This window comes from Lemur catta, chromosome 17 (assembly GCF_020740605.2).
Source record: "Lemur catta isolate mLemCat1 chromosome 17, mLemCat1.pri, whole genome shotgun sequence".
NCBI classification, from domain to species: Eukaryota; Metazoa; Chordata; class Mammalia; order Primates; family Lemuridae; genus Lemur; species Lemur catta.
Genome location: NC_059144.1, coordinates 40647668 through 40663582, shown reverse-complemented (window position 1 = coordinate 40663582; position 15915 = coordinate 40647668). Strand labels below are relative to the sequence as shown.

Genomic DNA, 15915 nt, shown 5'->3' with positions numbered 1-15915 from the left:
ACAAACCTATTGTTTCTATAGTACTAGCTTTGAAAGTCAGTACAGTGGTCTTGGGATTGCAGATTTGATTTTCAAATTTCATCTGTCTTAAAACATTCATGTTTGTCTTCTAGACCCATAACAACTGATAATAAGAAAGGTCATTTGTATAAGGCAAGGAAAATGTCAAAAGAGTTAAAAAAATAAGCTAAAAGTCCACAATATAAACATGCCGTCTCCAGATAATGGAGGACTGACAACATACTTAGATAACTTTGATATATAATAAAATTGAATTCATGGTTGCCTCCTCATGGAGAATTCAGCAACTTTTTGGCAAGAACTATATATATTTATTAAAATGGTTTTTGCCTGATTGTTAAAAGTAGTACGTAATGATAGTACAAGTTCTAAAAAATGCAGAGAAAGTATAATGAAAAAAAAATTCCCTTACATGTGGTATTTTATATGGTGAGATACATTTCACTACATTGTATTGTCAAATTCTACATCCTGCATTTTTCTCCAAATTATTAAGCATTTCCCACATTAGAAACATTGTGAACATTTTGTGTGTGAGAGACAGGGTCTTGCTGTGTTGCCTAGGTTAGAGTACAGTGGAGTCATCATTGCTCACAGCAACCTCAGACTCCTGGGCTCAAGCGATCCTCCTGCTTCAGCCTCATAAGTAGCTGGGACTACAGGTGTGTCCCACCATGCCCAGCTAATTTTGAAAATTTTTTGTAGAGATGGAGTCTTTATGTTCCTCGGGTTGGTCTTGAAGTGCTGGCCTTAAGCGATAGTCACCTTGGCCTCCCGAAGTGCTAGGATTACAGGTGTGAGCTGCCATGCACAACCATTATGAACATTTTCAACAGCTGCACCATATCCCATGTTGTGGCTATACGAACACTTACTTTAATACTTGTGTATTTAAGTGGTTTCTGATTTTAAAAATTATTTATTTTTCAATCAGCTTTCTCTGGATGGATTAAAGAATCAGGATGAATCTGTTTTTTTTTTTTAAACTATTTTGTGTGACTCACAATGCTTTATTGTATTTCAAATTAACTCCTTTGGAGAGTTATAGAATTGTGGAATTACTGAGTCAAAGAGCACAAAAATATTAAAGTTCTTGACAGACACATATCACCAAAATGCTTTTGGAAATGTTACAGCAAGTTATAGTTCCGCTGACAGTGCCTGAGACTGACTGGCACTGTGCGCTTCTAAACTCACTCTGCCCATTTTCAAGTTGGCAGACAACAGCAGGATAGGCAGGAAAGGCCCACAGCCAAGAGATGAGGGGTCCTGGTGCTACCAGGTGTGAGCATGTGGCTTAGCCAGGGGAGGCCTCAGTCTCCTCAGGCACTCTCAACGGTGTTCCCAAAGGCTGGAGAATATTTTTGTGCATTTGCTAAAATCAGGGGTGACGCAATAAGGCAGAGAACAGAGACACCAGGAGAAAGAGACACATCCAGGAAACTGATACTGCCCCTTCATTCACTACTCCAACAGCCCAGTCTCGCTTGAAGCCTGCCAGTTTGTGAGCTTTATCTTTAAAAACAAACAAACAAACAAACAAAAAAAAAAATCCAGGCAGATCTGGAGTACACTTTTTAGGGGAGTAGAAAGACAAAAGGGGTGACGCCCAAGAGGACACCTCTTCCTCTTCCTCTCCACAGCCAATTCAGCAGCACACGTCTCAGGCTTCCCTTTCACAGTGTGCACAGGGTCCAATCCACCACCACCACTGCTCCCACCCTGGTCCAAGCCTGGACAACTATCAGAGCCTCCTAACTTATCCTGTTGCTTCTCATTTTCCAAGGATAAATTCAGGGTGATGCTTTAAAATATGTCAGACCATTTCACTTCTTTGCTTAAAATCCTCCAACAGCTTCATCTCTCCCACACGGCAAGCCAAAGTGCTTACAAAATGGCCATCAATTCCCAAGTGACCTACATATCCTGCTACCCCTGGGAGCAACTTCCACAACTACCTGCCTCACTCACTCTGCCCGCCACACTGGCTTTCTAACTCCTGCCAAGCATGGCCTGTGATAGGCTTTTGCTCTTGCTCCTCCCCCTGTTCATAACTCTCCCACCAAGACAGCATACGGCCACTCTTGGCTTGTTCTTCACTTCCTTCAGGCCTTTGCCTAAAGGTCACCTTACCGAACACACCTTAGCTGACTGCCCTTTATAAAGGGGTGCTTCCATCCCTATCCCCTGACCTTGATCTAATGTTCTTCAGAGTACATTATCACTACCGGTGTACTAAACATTTATTTATCTGTTCCACTGGAATATAAACAGGGATTTGTTTTTTAATTTTACTATGAAAAATTTCAAGCATACAGAAAAGTAGAGAGGACAGTGGCATGAACTCCTGTATACCCATCACACCCAGCTGCAACTGTTATCAATTCAAGTCCCAACGAAAACAGGGATTTTTAAATGTTTTCTTTATTGCAGTATTCTCTGCATTTAGAGAAGTACGTAGCAGATGGCAGGTCTCAATAAATAGAGGCCAAGTGAATGAGTGAACAGGATGGCTGCTTCGGAGGGACAGGTGTCCTGACCTCTTTATCACCTCCCTGGGGCAGAGATGCTGGGTCACATAATTCTTGTCCTTGTTTGAGGATGCTTCAGCAGTGGTTCTTCCTCTAAACTCCCTCAGCACCAGCCCCAGTAAGGGTGCATGACATAGTTCTATTAGTGGCAGGGTGTCATCCGTCCTCCTGGTTACACAGAGATCTTAGTGTGTTTACTTAGGACAATTGATGTCAATCACAGTCTGTTCATTCTATTTGCTTCCATCAACAAAGGAAGAAAACAATTAATCATGTGGTTATTGTTAGGAGGGCTTTTTGGGCCCCCACAAGGGAATATGACTAAGAGTCTTCCAGAGCAAAGTGCATACCTGTTTTTCTTCATAATATGCTCAAAGGGCCTCAGAAAATCTTTCTGGAAACGGAAGTTGGCTAATTCACCCTTCTCAAGAAACTTCATGGAGAGCTGCCTTAATGAGTCAACGGCAAAGATAGCCACATCTTCATTGGGGTTACAGCCAACCTAAACGAGAACAGGAAGTGAGGTGAAACAGGAACAGCGTAACAATTACAGATGTGGGGCTGTGAACATCACAGATGGATGGCCTATCTCCAAACACACACTCTGGGAAAACACCCAAAGAGAAAAGAAAATGCTATTTCTTGGCTATGATCTGCCCAATTTTATTTAAGTGTAATGATGAAAGATCAATGTTGCATATTTAATTAAAGGTGCTTTCAAAATGTGCCATTTTAATTTTTTTCATTATAAAATATACGTAAGAAAAGCAACCATCTTAATCATTTTTAAGTGTACAGTTCAGCAGTACACATTCACACTATTGTGCAACCAATCTCCGAACTCTTTTCATCTTGCAGAACCAAAACACTATACCCATTAACCAACATCTCCCCAGGTGCTATTTAATTTTACCCAACTATATATGAGGAGTCAAAAGACTTTAGAGTGTATGGAAAGCGTTTTCATACTTTCCCAATGTCTGTCACCTAAAGCAAATGATTATAAAATAAATATCAACCTCGAAAAATTCAGCAGAAATATTTCCACAGAGGCTTTTCAATTTCCTTAAAAATTGTGCTTGTCTGTGGTTTACCTATCTTAGGAAGTAGAGTTACAGGTATATATTTGGTTGGTGCTTTTCAGACTTTTTCCTCAAGAAGAGTCCCTGAAATCAGAGCAAGAGAATGTTTTCTACCAGCTCCCCCACCAAGGGATCTGGGAACATCTTGCAGTGGCCTGCTCCAAGTGAGAAATTTCACTGACATGTGGCTTGATCTGATCATGTTTTAGTTTTAACAAAAATAATGCAACAATATCATTTGCAATAATGAGAAATTAGAAACAGCACTAGGAAAATGGCTATATAATGGTATGTTCATATACATAGAATACTACTTGGCAGTTAAAAAGAGAGAATAAACTCAGCCTTTAAAAAGGAAGGAGGCCGGGCGTGGTGGCTCACGCCTGTAATCCTAGCCCTGTGGGAGGGCGAGGCGGGTGGATCGCTCGAGGTCAGGAGTTCGAGACCAGCCTGAGCGAGACCCTGTCTCTACTAAAAATAGAAATAAAAATTATCTGGACAACTAAAAATATACATAGAAAAAATTAGCTGGGCATGGTGGCGCATGCCTGTAGTCCCAGCTACTCGGGAGGCTGAGGCAGTGGGTTCGCTTAAGCCCAGGAGTTTGAGGTTGCTGTGAGCTAGGCTGACGCCACGGCATTCATTCTAGCCTGGGCAACAAAGTGAGACTCTGTCTCAAAAAAAAAAAAAAAAAAAAAAAAAGGAAGGAAATTCTGATCCATGTTACAATACGAATGAACCTGGAAGGTATTATTATGCCAAGTGAAATAAGAGGCACAAAAGGCAAATGCTGTATGATTCCACTTATATGAGGTACCTGGAGTAGTCAAGGTCACAGAGACAGACAGTAGAATGGTGGCTGCCAGTGGCTGGAGGCAGGAGGAAATTGAGAGTTATTGTTTAACGGGCATGGAGTTTCAGTTTCGCAAGATGAAAAAGTCCTGGAGATCTGCTGCACAACAGTGTGACTACACTTAACACTACTGAACTGTACATTTAAAAAATGGTTAAGATGGTAAAGTTTATGACATGACTATTTTATCACAATTAAAACAGAAGACATCTACATATGCTAACATGACTAAATCTTTAAGATTCCGTGGCTAAGTAGAAGTTACAAAATGCTATTTGTAATACTATTTTTATGGTTTTCAAAAAAGCAAAACAAATCAAGACAATATTATCTGCATTTCTATGAGTTCATACATATGTAGTGCATAAAAAAATGTCTGGAAAGGCATACACCAAACTGATAAAAATAGTTAACTTTGGGGAGGGCCAGATGTGTGTGGGAGGGTGGTTAAAGGTGTTTTTAGCTGTAATTTTTGTTCAAAGGGGAATATGTTCATGTAATGTTCATGTAATTAGAGACTAACAGAAAGTATTCTCCTCCTAAAAATTCAAGTAAAACAGATGCTTCAGAACATACACCATGCTTACTGTACAGCTTTGCTCACTCCAGGACACAGTACCTGTGCCCTAGTTTAGAAGAAAAGCGTCATCTGTGACTGTTCAAACACCCCTGCTAGCAGCCTGAGTGCTAAGTTACAACTGGACTCAGCCAACCACATTTCTTCAAAACCATGAGATTCTCACGTGCCCCAGTTTATAAGGGGAAGCAGAACATCCTTCCAAGGTGGTGGAAAAAATTAAGAGTTCCAGGGTGAGCAACTGAGTTTTTCAAAACTTGGTGCTTGACAGCACTGATTAGATGGAACAGACATTTGTAATAAAGTTGACAACCACGAAACATCTAATTACCACCTGCCAGCTTTTGTCGCAAGCTTGCCTGTAAGGGGCCAACAGATAACTAAAAATTGGCACGCAAGGAGTCTTGACAATAGCATTGCAAGTGGGAAAAGTAACTTGAACAAACTGATGTTCCCTCCCAAGAAAGAAGTTCCCCTTAACACAAAATCTAGACTTCAAAGAGTTGGGAAAATGCTTACCAAAACACTTTTGGATAATTATTTCTGAAAGAACAAAGGATTCCACAGCTGTTATCCAAAAGATCATGTGGAATAAATGAGCAATGTTTGTTCTAGCTTAGCTGTCACAGGCTTGGGCAAGAATACAAGGTACAGTAATGGTAATGATTCACATTTTCTTTCTCAAGCAAGTTCATACCAAGTATTTTCACTTGCCCACTAAAGAATCTGTTTACCCAAAATAGCAGGAAGGATGGTACAGAGTTAGTCGATTACAGTGTTACCATCCACTCAACAAGTTGTCCCTCTGTGTCATCCACAGGCTCCTGTGCCTCTCTCTCCTCCCTGAGGGCTCAGGACACTTCCACAGAGGGGCGACCATGCTATCTCAAGAACCCTGACACACAGCTCTGCTTCTTGTCAGCTACTTTATCATAAAATGAGGGTGAGCTCCATGTGGGCAGGGGCCTCATCTGTTCTGCCTGTCACAAGGCACTTACGATACTTTGTTAAGCCGATGGTGCACTGTGAGGTACCTTAATTTGAGCTGATAAAGAAACAAAGAACATTCATTAGCTGGTGCACCAACTTAGGAGCAAGACCTACACTTGACAACACTTGATTTCAGTGGAGTCCTGCAGGCCAGCACCTGTCCCCAAGAGCTGATGGTGTGTAGCTCTTCCCTGCTCCACGTTTAGTGACATTGTTCTTTTTTTCTGTTCATCTGAGGGCGAGTTTAAGGTACAGTGACATCGTATTACTATCTTTAAATTGGTTGTGGTTAGGGTATTTACAACACAGAAATTGGCAGATGCTACAAATCATTTACCAGTTGATCTATACTCCAATAGTGACTACTTTTTATCATTTTCTTCTATTTGATGGAGAGTCAGTCTCTGTTGGATTAACTGTTTTCTACTAACACTATTTTTAAGCATTACGACTATAAGTTTACATTTCCAGGCCTGAAAAAATTTTCTTGAGATCACAAAATGTGTTTCGGTAGGAAACGGTGTTATTAAGTTACTACATTTCCCTGAAGAAGCAAATGAAATTACAGATACATACATATCTTTCTTTTGATTGTTTTTTAATAATTTTTTTTGTGGTAAAATACACATCTGATGTTTTATTTATTCGACACATGTGTGCACATGTCTGTATGTACATAATAAAACCTCCAGTGGAGGAAAAGAAGTTCAGTTTGGTTTACTCCCAGCACATGTCAGTTTTAGAACACGGAAGTGTCTTTGGCTTGCTTCTGATTTAAAAACAAATGTTAATTTTTTCTCAATAAAGATTTCAGAATGGTGGTGGCAATAGGTACCAGGATGTAAGAAGTAGTGACATTTAATATTGAAACTATATGGAGGCCGGGCGCGGTGGCTCATGCCTGTAATCCTAGCTCTGGGAGGCCGAGGCGGGTGGATCACTCGAGGTCAGGAGTTCGAGACCAGCCTGAGCAAGAGTGAGACCCCGTCTCTACTAAAAATAGAAAGAAATTATCTGGCCAACTAAAAATATATATACAAAAAAAATTAGCCGGGCATGGTGGCTCATGCCTGTAGTCCCAGCTACTCGGGAGGCTGAGGCAGTAGGATCGCTTAAGCCCAGGAGTTTGAGGTTGCTGTGAGCTAGGCTGATGCCACGGCACTCACTCTATCCCGGGCAACAAAGTGAGACTCTGTCTCAAAAAAAAAAAAAAAAAAAAAAAAAGAAACTATATGGAATATAATCTAATCTTAAGTCATTAAGAAGGCATTTCAGGAGTTCGCAATGCTTCCCAGCATCAGTAGTCTAGGGATATAATAATCTTTGTGGTGTTAGCCTACACACGGAACATGGGATATTAAAGTATTTTCAATACCACTGGATTTTTAATTCATTCTACATGAATTCTACCAATACGTAAGTATGATATTACTCCTATCAAGCTGTTCTTGACTTCACAGGGAAAACGAATTATAGGCACCTAAAAAACAGGGCCAATTTTTTTTTTTCTTAAGACAGGTCTCGCTGTGTTGCTCAGGCTGGAGTGCAGTGGCATGATAGCTCACTGCGGTCTCAAACTACTGGGCTCAGGCAATCCTCCTGCCTCAGCCTCCTAAGGAGCTGGAACTACAGCCATGTGCCACTACGTCTGGCTAATCTTTAAACTTTTTGTAGAGATAGGGTCTCACTATGTTGTCCAGACTGGTCTTGAACTCCTGGCCTCAAGTGATCCTCCCTTCTTAGCCTCTCAAAGTGCTGGGATTATAGGCATGAGCCACTGTGCCTGGCCCAGGGTCAACTCTTTATCACTTCTTTTAAAAATGTAGTTGCCAATATATATATACATATATATATATAATTTTTTTTTTATGTCAATGAAATCTTTTTTTTTTTTTTTTGAGACAGTCTCACTTTGTTGCCCGGGCTAGAGTGAGTACCGCGGCGTCAGCCTAGCTCACAGCAACCTCAAACTCCTGGGCTTAAGCGATCCTACTGCCTCAGCCTCCCGAGTAGCTGGGACTATAGGCATGCGCCACCATGCCCAGCTAATTTTTTCTGTATATATTTTTAGTTGTCCAGATATTTCTATTTTTAGTAGAGATGGGGTCTCGCTCAGGCTGGTCTCGAACTCCTGACCTCGAGTGATCCACTCACCCCGGCCTCCCAGAGGGCTAGAATTACAGGCGTGAGCCACCGCGCCCGGCCCAGTGAAATCATTTTTAAATCTAAAGTGTTACCTTATTGAAGTGATCTCCAATCACATGCCATATTCGGGACCACTGCAGTCGGATCCGATTCATGTTATAATATGATATCTCCACAATCTTCTGCAAGCTGAACATGCGAGGATGGTGGGGGGAAGCCAGTTCATCCATGGACACAGCACACAGCCAGCGGACAAAGTCAACTACAGGTCAGACCCAACAACATGTGTGAGCCCTCGTTAGTAAAGGTCAGCCACAAGATGAGGCTTCTGTAGCTGCCACGTACCTACTGCATTTCAATAGTCAAATACCTACCTATTGCATTTCCATCCAATCTGGTAGATCCAGTAAAAATTCTAGGAAGATAATTACATAATAAAATGTAAATTAAAACAATATAATAATAAAATAAATAATAGAATAAAAATTAAAAATATATATGTACATATTTTTAGGGAGTCTCACTCTGTCACCCAGGCTACAGAACAGTGGTCCCATCATAGCTCACTGTAACGTCAAACTCCTGGGCTCAAGTCATCTTCCTACCTCAGCCTCCCAAGCACCTAGGACTACAGGCACACGCCACCATGCCCAGCTAATTTTTAAATTTTTTGTAGAGACAGGGTCTCACTATGTTGCCCAGGCTGGTCTTGAACTCCTGGCCTCAAGTGATCCTCCTGCCTTGACCTCCCAAAGTGCTGGGATCACAGGTATGAACCACATGCCCAGCCAAAAATATTTACAGTAATAAAGTAATAATTATATTTAATATTTGGAAGGTAAAGTTTCTCAACATTTCAGGTCTGGCAGCTCCACCAACATGAATGATGAGGCATTACAAGCACAGAACTGGTCAATGAACTGAATAGAGAGCAGAAAAGCCTACACTGAGGATGAAAGTGACACATCACAAGTCGGATGAGGGAAGAGTCAAGATGTACTAGTGTGTGACGTGACATCACTGGGAACTGGCAGAGTGGGGAACCTCCAAAAAGCCGCTCCTCCATGAGCACAACAAGAACACTGGCAAAAAATTATTAAAATCAACTTTTTCTGAACTGAACTCTTGAAGTTAACCAAAGGCTTACAAAAATCTGAGAAGTGTTTTTTTTTTTTCCGGGAAAAACAGTTGACTCTTGGTCTAAATAGTGAGTGCTGTGGTATTTTAACTTGGCCTATTTTCTTTCTTTCTTTCTTCTTATTTTTCAGGCTAGTCAAGTGAAGCAGTGGGAGTGAAGGAACAAAAAAATCCATAATTGGTTTTGATAACTTGGCCTATTTCCATTATCCTATGCCCATAGGAAGCCTTAAAAACCAACAGCTTCAAATCAATGGTAACTATGAAGCCAGCAGCCTAGTAGCCACTGGAAGGGCTTAAAGAACAGCCTCATAGTTCCCCCAAAACACCATTCTCAGAGAATTGACATTATTTGACCTAACTCAGATCTCACTCAGTGCAAACATCCTTTCACCACCAACCTTTTATTGAAAACAACCAGCAGTTTAACATGGCAGCTACAAGACATGCAATAACCAATCGGGGTGAACAAGTACTTGGTCAAAAACTTAAAAGGAAAAGCTGGGAATGAGGCATCCATAGGAGACTTTGAGAAGCTCTGACATACTCCTGGGACTTAGATAGCCAGGACATGTGCAAGGCTTTGTGCACACCCAGGAAAGACACAAGAAGGGTAAGTCCTTATCTGAGGCTGACCCTCAGGCTGTATGAGAACAAGAAGTGAAAGCAAAGGCCGAGTTGCAAATTGCTTGCCTGAGTGTTGAAGGAGCACCCCCAAAAGGTATACAGAGCCCCTCAGCAAGCAAAAGCTGGGAGACTTAACAAAGGTCCCAGGCATTTAAGGAAATCTCTGACCACTAAAGCTAACCAAGTAGAGACTTCAGGAGCCACATGCAAAAAAGGGAAAATAAACTGTACACAATTAGTTCAGGAAAGTCACTAAAGAAACAAATAGCAATGATGACAACAATAACAAACCCTGGGCGGGGCATGGAGGATCTGATATTCAAAGTTGCCACATTATTTTAAATATCCAGTTTTCAACAAAAAATTTACGAGACATGCAAAGAAATGAGAAAGGATGGCTTATTCACAGGAAAAGAGCCAGTCAACATATACTGTCCCTAAGGAAGCCAGGATGTTGAATTTATTAAATAGACAAAGTTTTTAAGTTAGTTATTTTAAATAACTATGCTCTGGCCTCCCAAAGTGCTGGATTACAGGCATGGGCCACCATGCCTAGCCAGAAACAAGGTAATTTAAAACATTAGCACAAGCAAAAACTCATTTTTGACATAATCGGTCACAATGTTAAAGTTATAATTTTTTTGAAAGGTCACAATGCCATTCAAGCTCAAAATTTAAATGAATGTGAAGCTCAAGAAATCTAGAGCTGACAATACTTACAATAATCAAACAAATTAGGAATCTGTTATACACCCAGTAACTACAGATAGGACGCCAAACTGCTGGGTAGTCCAGCCTCAATGGAGAATAAAATCATTACCTGTCCACAGCCACAACCACACTCTGAGAGCTGGTCTCACCAACCGACTCCTGGAAGCTGGCCATCTGTCTTTTATCCACTCCACCACTCACCAAATTACCTGAAACATGAGGCACAAAATCAACAGTACTTCAAAAATAGTCAAGTATTTCCAATAAGTATCCTGTTGTAACAATATGCAGAGACAAGGGACATAAAGGAGAATAGTTTCCAGGCTGAAAAACAAAAATAAAAACAAAAACAAACACACAACCACTGACGATAAAATTAAACTTATGTTTTGGCATTTGGTATGCATCTTTATTATTATACAAGCCCTCATTTGTACCATCTCCCTTTCTCTATGCAGTACTAAAGGCCTACATTTAGGAAAACAAATTAGAATCAACTGATACTAACCCAGAGCTCCCAGAACACACAACAGCTTGGCATGCTTTATAGGATTTCACTCCCGTCATCTTTGACAAGCACCCTAAGAAGTAGGTGCTACCGCAACCTGTATTTTTCCAAGTCCATGCTTTTAACCATTATACTATCCCAACCACTGTACATGGGACCAGGAGCCTACTCTCTGCAATTGGACGGCCTGGGCTCGAACCCTGCCTCTGCCACTTCCTTGCAGTGTGACCTTGCTCATATTTCTTCACCCTGTACTTCAGTTTTGTCAATTACAAAATGGGCAGGATGATAGTCCCTATCTCATTGGGTTGTTATTAGGATTAAACGAATTACAATATATAAACTGAGTGCTCAGAATGTGGCCTGGCACATTTGTTTGCTCTATTTACTATTATGATGTTATTATTATGATTATGTTATAGTATGTTACAGTATGTTACTATTATGTTATTTATATTATAATTGACAGAAGAGTCTCTCAATCCAATGTATAGCTAGAAATATTTCTACCTGCGTAAGAATACTCTTTAATAAAAGCCCCCAAATGAACATGGAAATGTTGAACCTACTCTAAAATCTAGAGACACACACACACACCCCTCTAATATCAGGCACTAGAGCTATAGCCTTTTCAAAGCAAACGGCTTCCCCCAGTATAGTTATAGGCATAGAAATAAAAGTAATGCACCCTGCCGATTTTGGTAAAACAGACATTTTACTCAACAGTTTAATCACAATTAAGAGAGCTGAAGTAGCACGTCCACTTGCATTCATAAACACACTGGCAGCGGGCACATAAGGAAGAGACGGTTTACGTGACAGTCCTGACGAGACAAGAAGGGTGTCATCCCAGTTAACTTGCAAATTCGTGACGGCCAGCCATGGGGCCTGGTGTCTTACCAAGGCCGAGGCCCATGAACTCTTCTCCCGCCAACGTGTGGCCCTTCAGGCTGCCTTCTCTTTCTCGCCCAGACCCAGATAGGTAGCGGGTCTTCACGCCGGTTCCTATCAGCTGAGCGAGCTCCAGCTGGCTGATGCACTTCAAGATCTAATGGAAAGAAGGTGTGAAGAAATGAGTTTCCACTTCACAGCCTGAAAAAGGGCACTATAATGTCATTAAAGTGTTCTTCGAAACAAGCAGCGTTTCAAGGTGAGAAGAGCATCTAAGGGCCTTAGGATGGCTTCCCAAGAGGACATATCCACCGGCCAAGCGGCATCAAGAGTCCTGGCTACACAGCCCCTTCTTCAAGTATGGGTCTTGAAGACAAACCACGCAGTTTTTAACTATTAAAAAGGAGCAAATGAGCAAAAGAAAAATTGGCACAATGGAGTTATGTCATAACTATGTTTATTTAGTTAAATACTTAATAAAGGGAAAAAAAGTATTTGGAGCAAGGGGACTCAACCCACACGCCACTCAGGAAGTGCACCATTCAGTCTGACCAGCCACCTCCACCTCCCTTTCCACTCTCCCTCTAGACCCAACACACCAGCCTGGCTGGCCTCAATGTTGCTCCTTTAATTTGCCATCTCTGGTCCCACCAGGGCTGATGGGCACTAGCTGCTCCTTATGCCTGAGATGCTGCTTCCCCTGGGCTCAGTCCTTCAATTCCCAGCTCAGACCTGAGTGTGCCCCTCAGAGAGACCTTCCTTGACTATGCGAGATCACATGCCCCATCACCACACTTGGTCCTACTTTTTGTTTCCTTAGCACTTACCATTTTTTTGGCATTATACTGTACGTAGGTTTGTTTGTTCTCTGTCTTAAGTGCCAAGAGGGTATTAACTCCATCTTAATCACTATTAAATCTCCAGTACTCAAAATAGTTGGCAATTATTATTTGGTTAACTGAACAAGTAAGAATGTGCCCTACAATGGCATGCAGTGGGGGATGAGACTGTCTCCCAGCCCCGGGGGGCTTCTGGTGCTGGAGGACGCCCCTGCACACGAGCCCTCTCTCTGCTGGAGCTACCCAAACAAACAGAAGTCAGTCCCAACTTCCACTGCAGGAAGCGCTGGCTACACAAAACTTACTGAGGGACGGCACACAGATGCCCCCAGTAAACCCTTTCTAAGGAATTTCTGTGAGAACTTGTGACTAAATAAAGCTGAATGTTGCCTTTCACGCTGATGTTACAATCCAGTCCCAGAGTACAGGACTCCACTACACCACTGAGCACTGCCGAGTATTTTTGCTTAGAAATTGCCTTCTTCTTGACTGAGAAATGGATTTAATTCCTCCAAAGAGAATCATCCCTTGATTTTCCACACAGCATAATACCATTAAATTACTACTAGTAAACTATTAATGCCTCCCCTTTTCCAGAAGCTTGGGATAGTTGGGATCTCAAGAATGCCAATAATACTGCAAAGACCAAGCACTTATTGCTTGTAAGCTGATTTCTCAAAGTTTCTGACCACCACAAAGGTGGCTAATTTCATTTTTACTATTTCCAGATGCTACCACATACTTGGCAACCAGCAGGAACCCCACATTGGTCATATCTCTCAGGCTAAAAAAAAAAAAGTTCTAGAAGAAAAAGCAATTATTTTTTTATTCTCTAGGTATTATGATTCCTCAGAAGATAGAAAATGATTTTTTTTAAAAAGCACACAAATCAACAATTTCTAACATGGACTACTCAGAACCGTGACAGAGAAAGGAAACCAGGACAAAGCTATGTGCCGTGGTGACGACGACGACAGCAGCTAACACTGCCGAGTTCTTCCTACTTGCCCAGGGCAGTCGTAAGCCCCTTTCCTTCTCACAAACAACCCATGCAGGCTGCACAAACGAGGAAGGTGGGGCTCAGTAACTAAGTAACCAGCCCCTGCCATGTAGGCAGGAAGAGGTGGAGCCCCCAGACCAGACCCCCGCAGCCTTTGCCCCGACCACTCGATCCACATACGTACGGGGCGGAGGCTGACAGCAATTTTCCTTCTAGGTCAAACAGTCCCCTCCACTCTCCATGGCCTCATCTCTACTCTTTCACAGTTTTCTCTCTAAACAAAAGGTAGTACACGTAGGTACTAGAAAAATTAGAAATTAAGGAAAAAAAGAAGAAAACAAATAGCCTCTATGATTGTATCACTCAGGGTGTTAACACTTTTTAATCCTTTCAAACTCCATTCTCTGTATGTTTGGCACTAGGGACGATGCCTCACAGTGTTAAAACAACTTTTTAGTTACTGTACTGTGACCATCTTCCCATAACAGTCTTTCATATCATTTTTATCTTTTTTCTCTGAAGTCTCTTTTAATCCATAGGTCCCCCTTCCATTTATTATTTTTCTTGCAATCAATGCAAAACCTAGTCATCTGCTCTGTGGGACTGTCACACCTAGAATGTGCAGGATGCACCCTCATGGCATCATCTATCTGTCACAGATTCTGTCTCTAACGCTTCCTGTAAACTGACATTCAGGTTTGAGTCTGGGGCAAGAACATTTCTTAGGTGGCATTGCGCGTTTCCAGCAGGGAGTGCGTAATGTCTGCTTGTCTCTCTTGATTCAACAACTTCATTTTAAATGGCCACATAACATTCTAATGAATGCTGTCCCATACTTTTAAAAAAAAACAGCTATCTCTCATTGTTGGGATATTGGATATCTAGCTGTTTCTAACCCAATCTTTTCCCTAGACCAATTAAAACTGTGATGACCGTCCTTTTAAAACATCTTTGTACACATATGTGTAACTATGTCTTTAGGTGAGAATCTTATAACACTGTTTAGTTAAATCAAAACGTAAGCTCACTGGCACTCTAACGCTCATTGCGAATGCTGACCATTTCTTTTAAAGATACAACTGGGAGAGAAATCAGTCTCCTGGCTGTGTCTTAGGTCTATACACTGACTGTAGGAACTCCCAGGAGGTGCAGGAGGACTTGAGAAAAGTGGCACTAAGATGGGAATAAAGTTGCCTCAACAGAAGTGCACTCTGTGGGGGTGCACACCGTGAGGTGGTGCATCTGAGCTCCCTGATTTTTACGGCCCCGGATAGGCTGACTTTCAGATACACAAGGTAAAGTGAGGTATGACTTCGAGAAAAATGGAACTGACCTTGAGAGATCAACACTGAATAAAAGAAATGCCAGGAGCCACCCCAACTGAGAAAAGGCAATTCAAGGACACACACCTCATGCCAGGAATTCCCCAGGTAGTTGCCGTCTGTGTGAGCCACGGTAATAAGTGTCTTTATGGTGTCGATGTTCTTCTGCTTCATTTCAGTGATGCTGGAGCTGGCTGTGAGCAGGGAGAAGCGAGCAAGAGCCTGAACATAGGCATCTCGTTCCAGCTGCAAGGGAAGCCCAAGAAAGGACACTGTGATGCTACCTTTAGCACGGTCATTTTCACATCTGTAGGGCTGGTCTACTGGGCTTCTCTGATACCTTTTTAAAAATCATGTCTTTTGAATCCTATCTGATACCTTTTGTATGCACACGGACAGGCTTTCTGCACATGAACGTGCCAGTTGCTCCATGTTGATGTCCTCTGGCTATCAGAACATCCCAGTGAGGCTTCCTGCACACCACACCACATGGGTGAGAAGCAGCTCTCTCCTTTCCCCTGACCTCAATCAAACCTATCTATCCCATGTTCCATTCTCTCCAGTGCTAAGATTGCCAAAATAAATTCTAGTATCTGCAACAATCCTGCAAGGTAGGTGTATTTCCTCAAGTTTACAAATGAAGAAATAAATGGTGTCTTGGAGAGAAGTTAGCTGGGCCAA

General features: G+C 41.8%; 1 protein-coding gene across 2 annotated transcripts in view; it reads right to left on the bottom strand.

Annotated features, from left to right (window-relative positions):
* ARFGEF2 (ADP ribosylation factor guanine nucleotide exchange factor 2) overlaps positions 1-15915 on the bottom strand; it is an 86401-nt gene that overhangs the window by 24044 nt on the left and 46442 nt on the right. For both annotated transcript variants that reach the window (XM_045529230.1, XM_045529231.1), the window contains exons 21-26: positions 15322-15480; positions 12083-12230; positions 10784-10883; positions 8574-8614; positions 8292-8461; positions 2903-3054 (exon numbers count right to left, since the gene is read on the bottom strand). In XM_045529230.1, coding sequence (XP_045385186.1) covers positions 2903-3054; positions 8292-8461; positions 8574-8614; positions 10784-10883; positions 12083-12230; positions 15322-15480 — 770 coding nt within the window. The remainder of the gene's footprint in view (positions 1-2902; positions 3055-8291; positions 8462-8573; positions 8615-10783; positions 10884-12082; positions 12231-15321; positions 15481-15915) is intronic.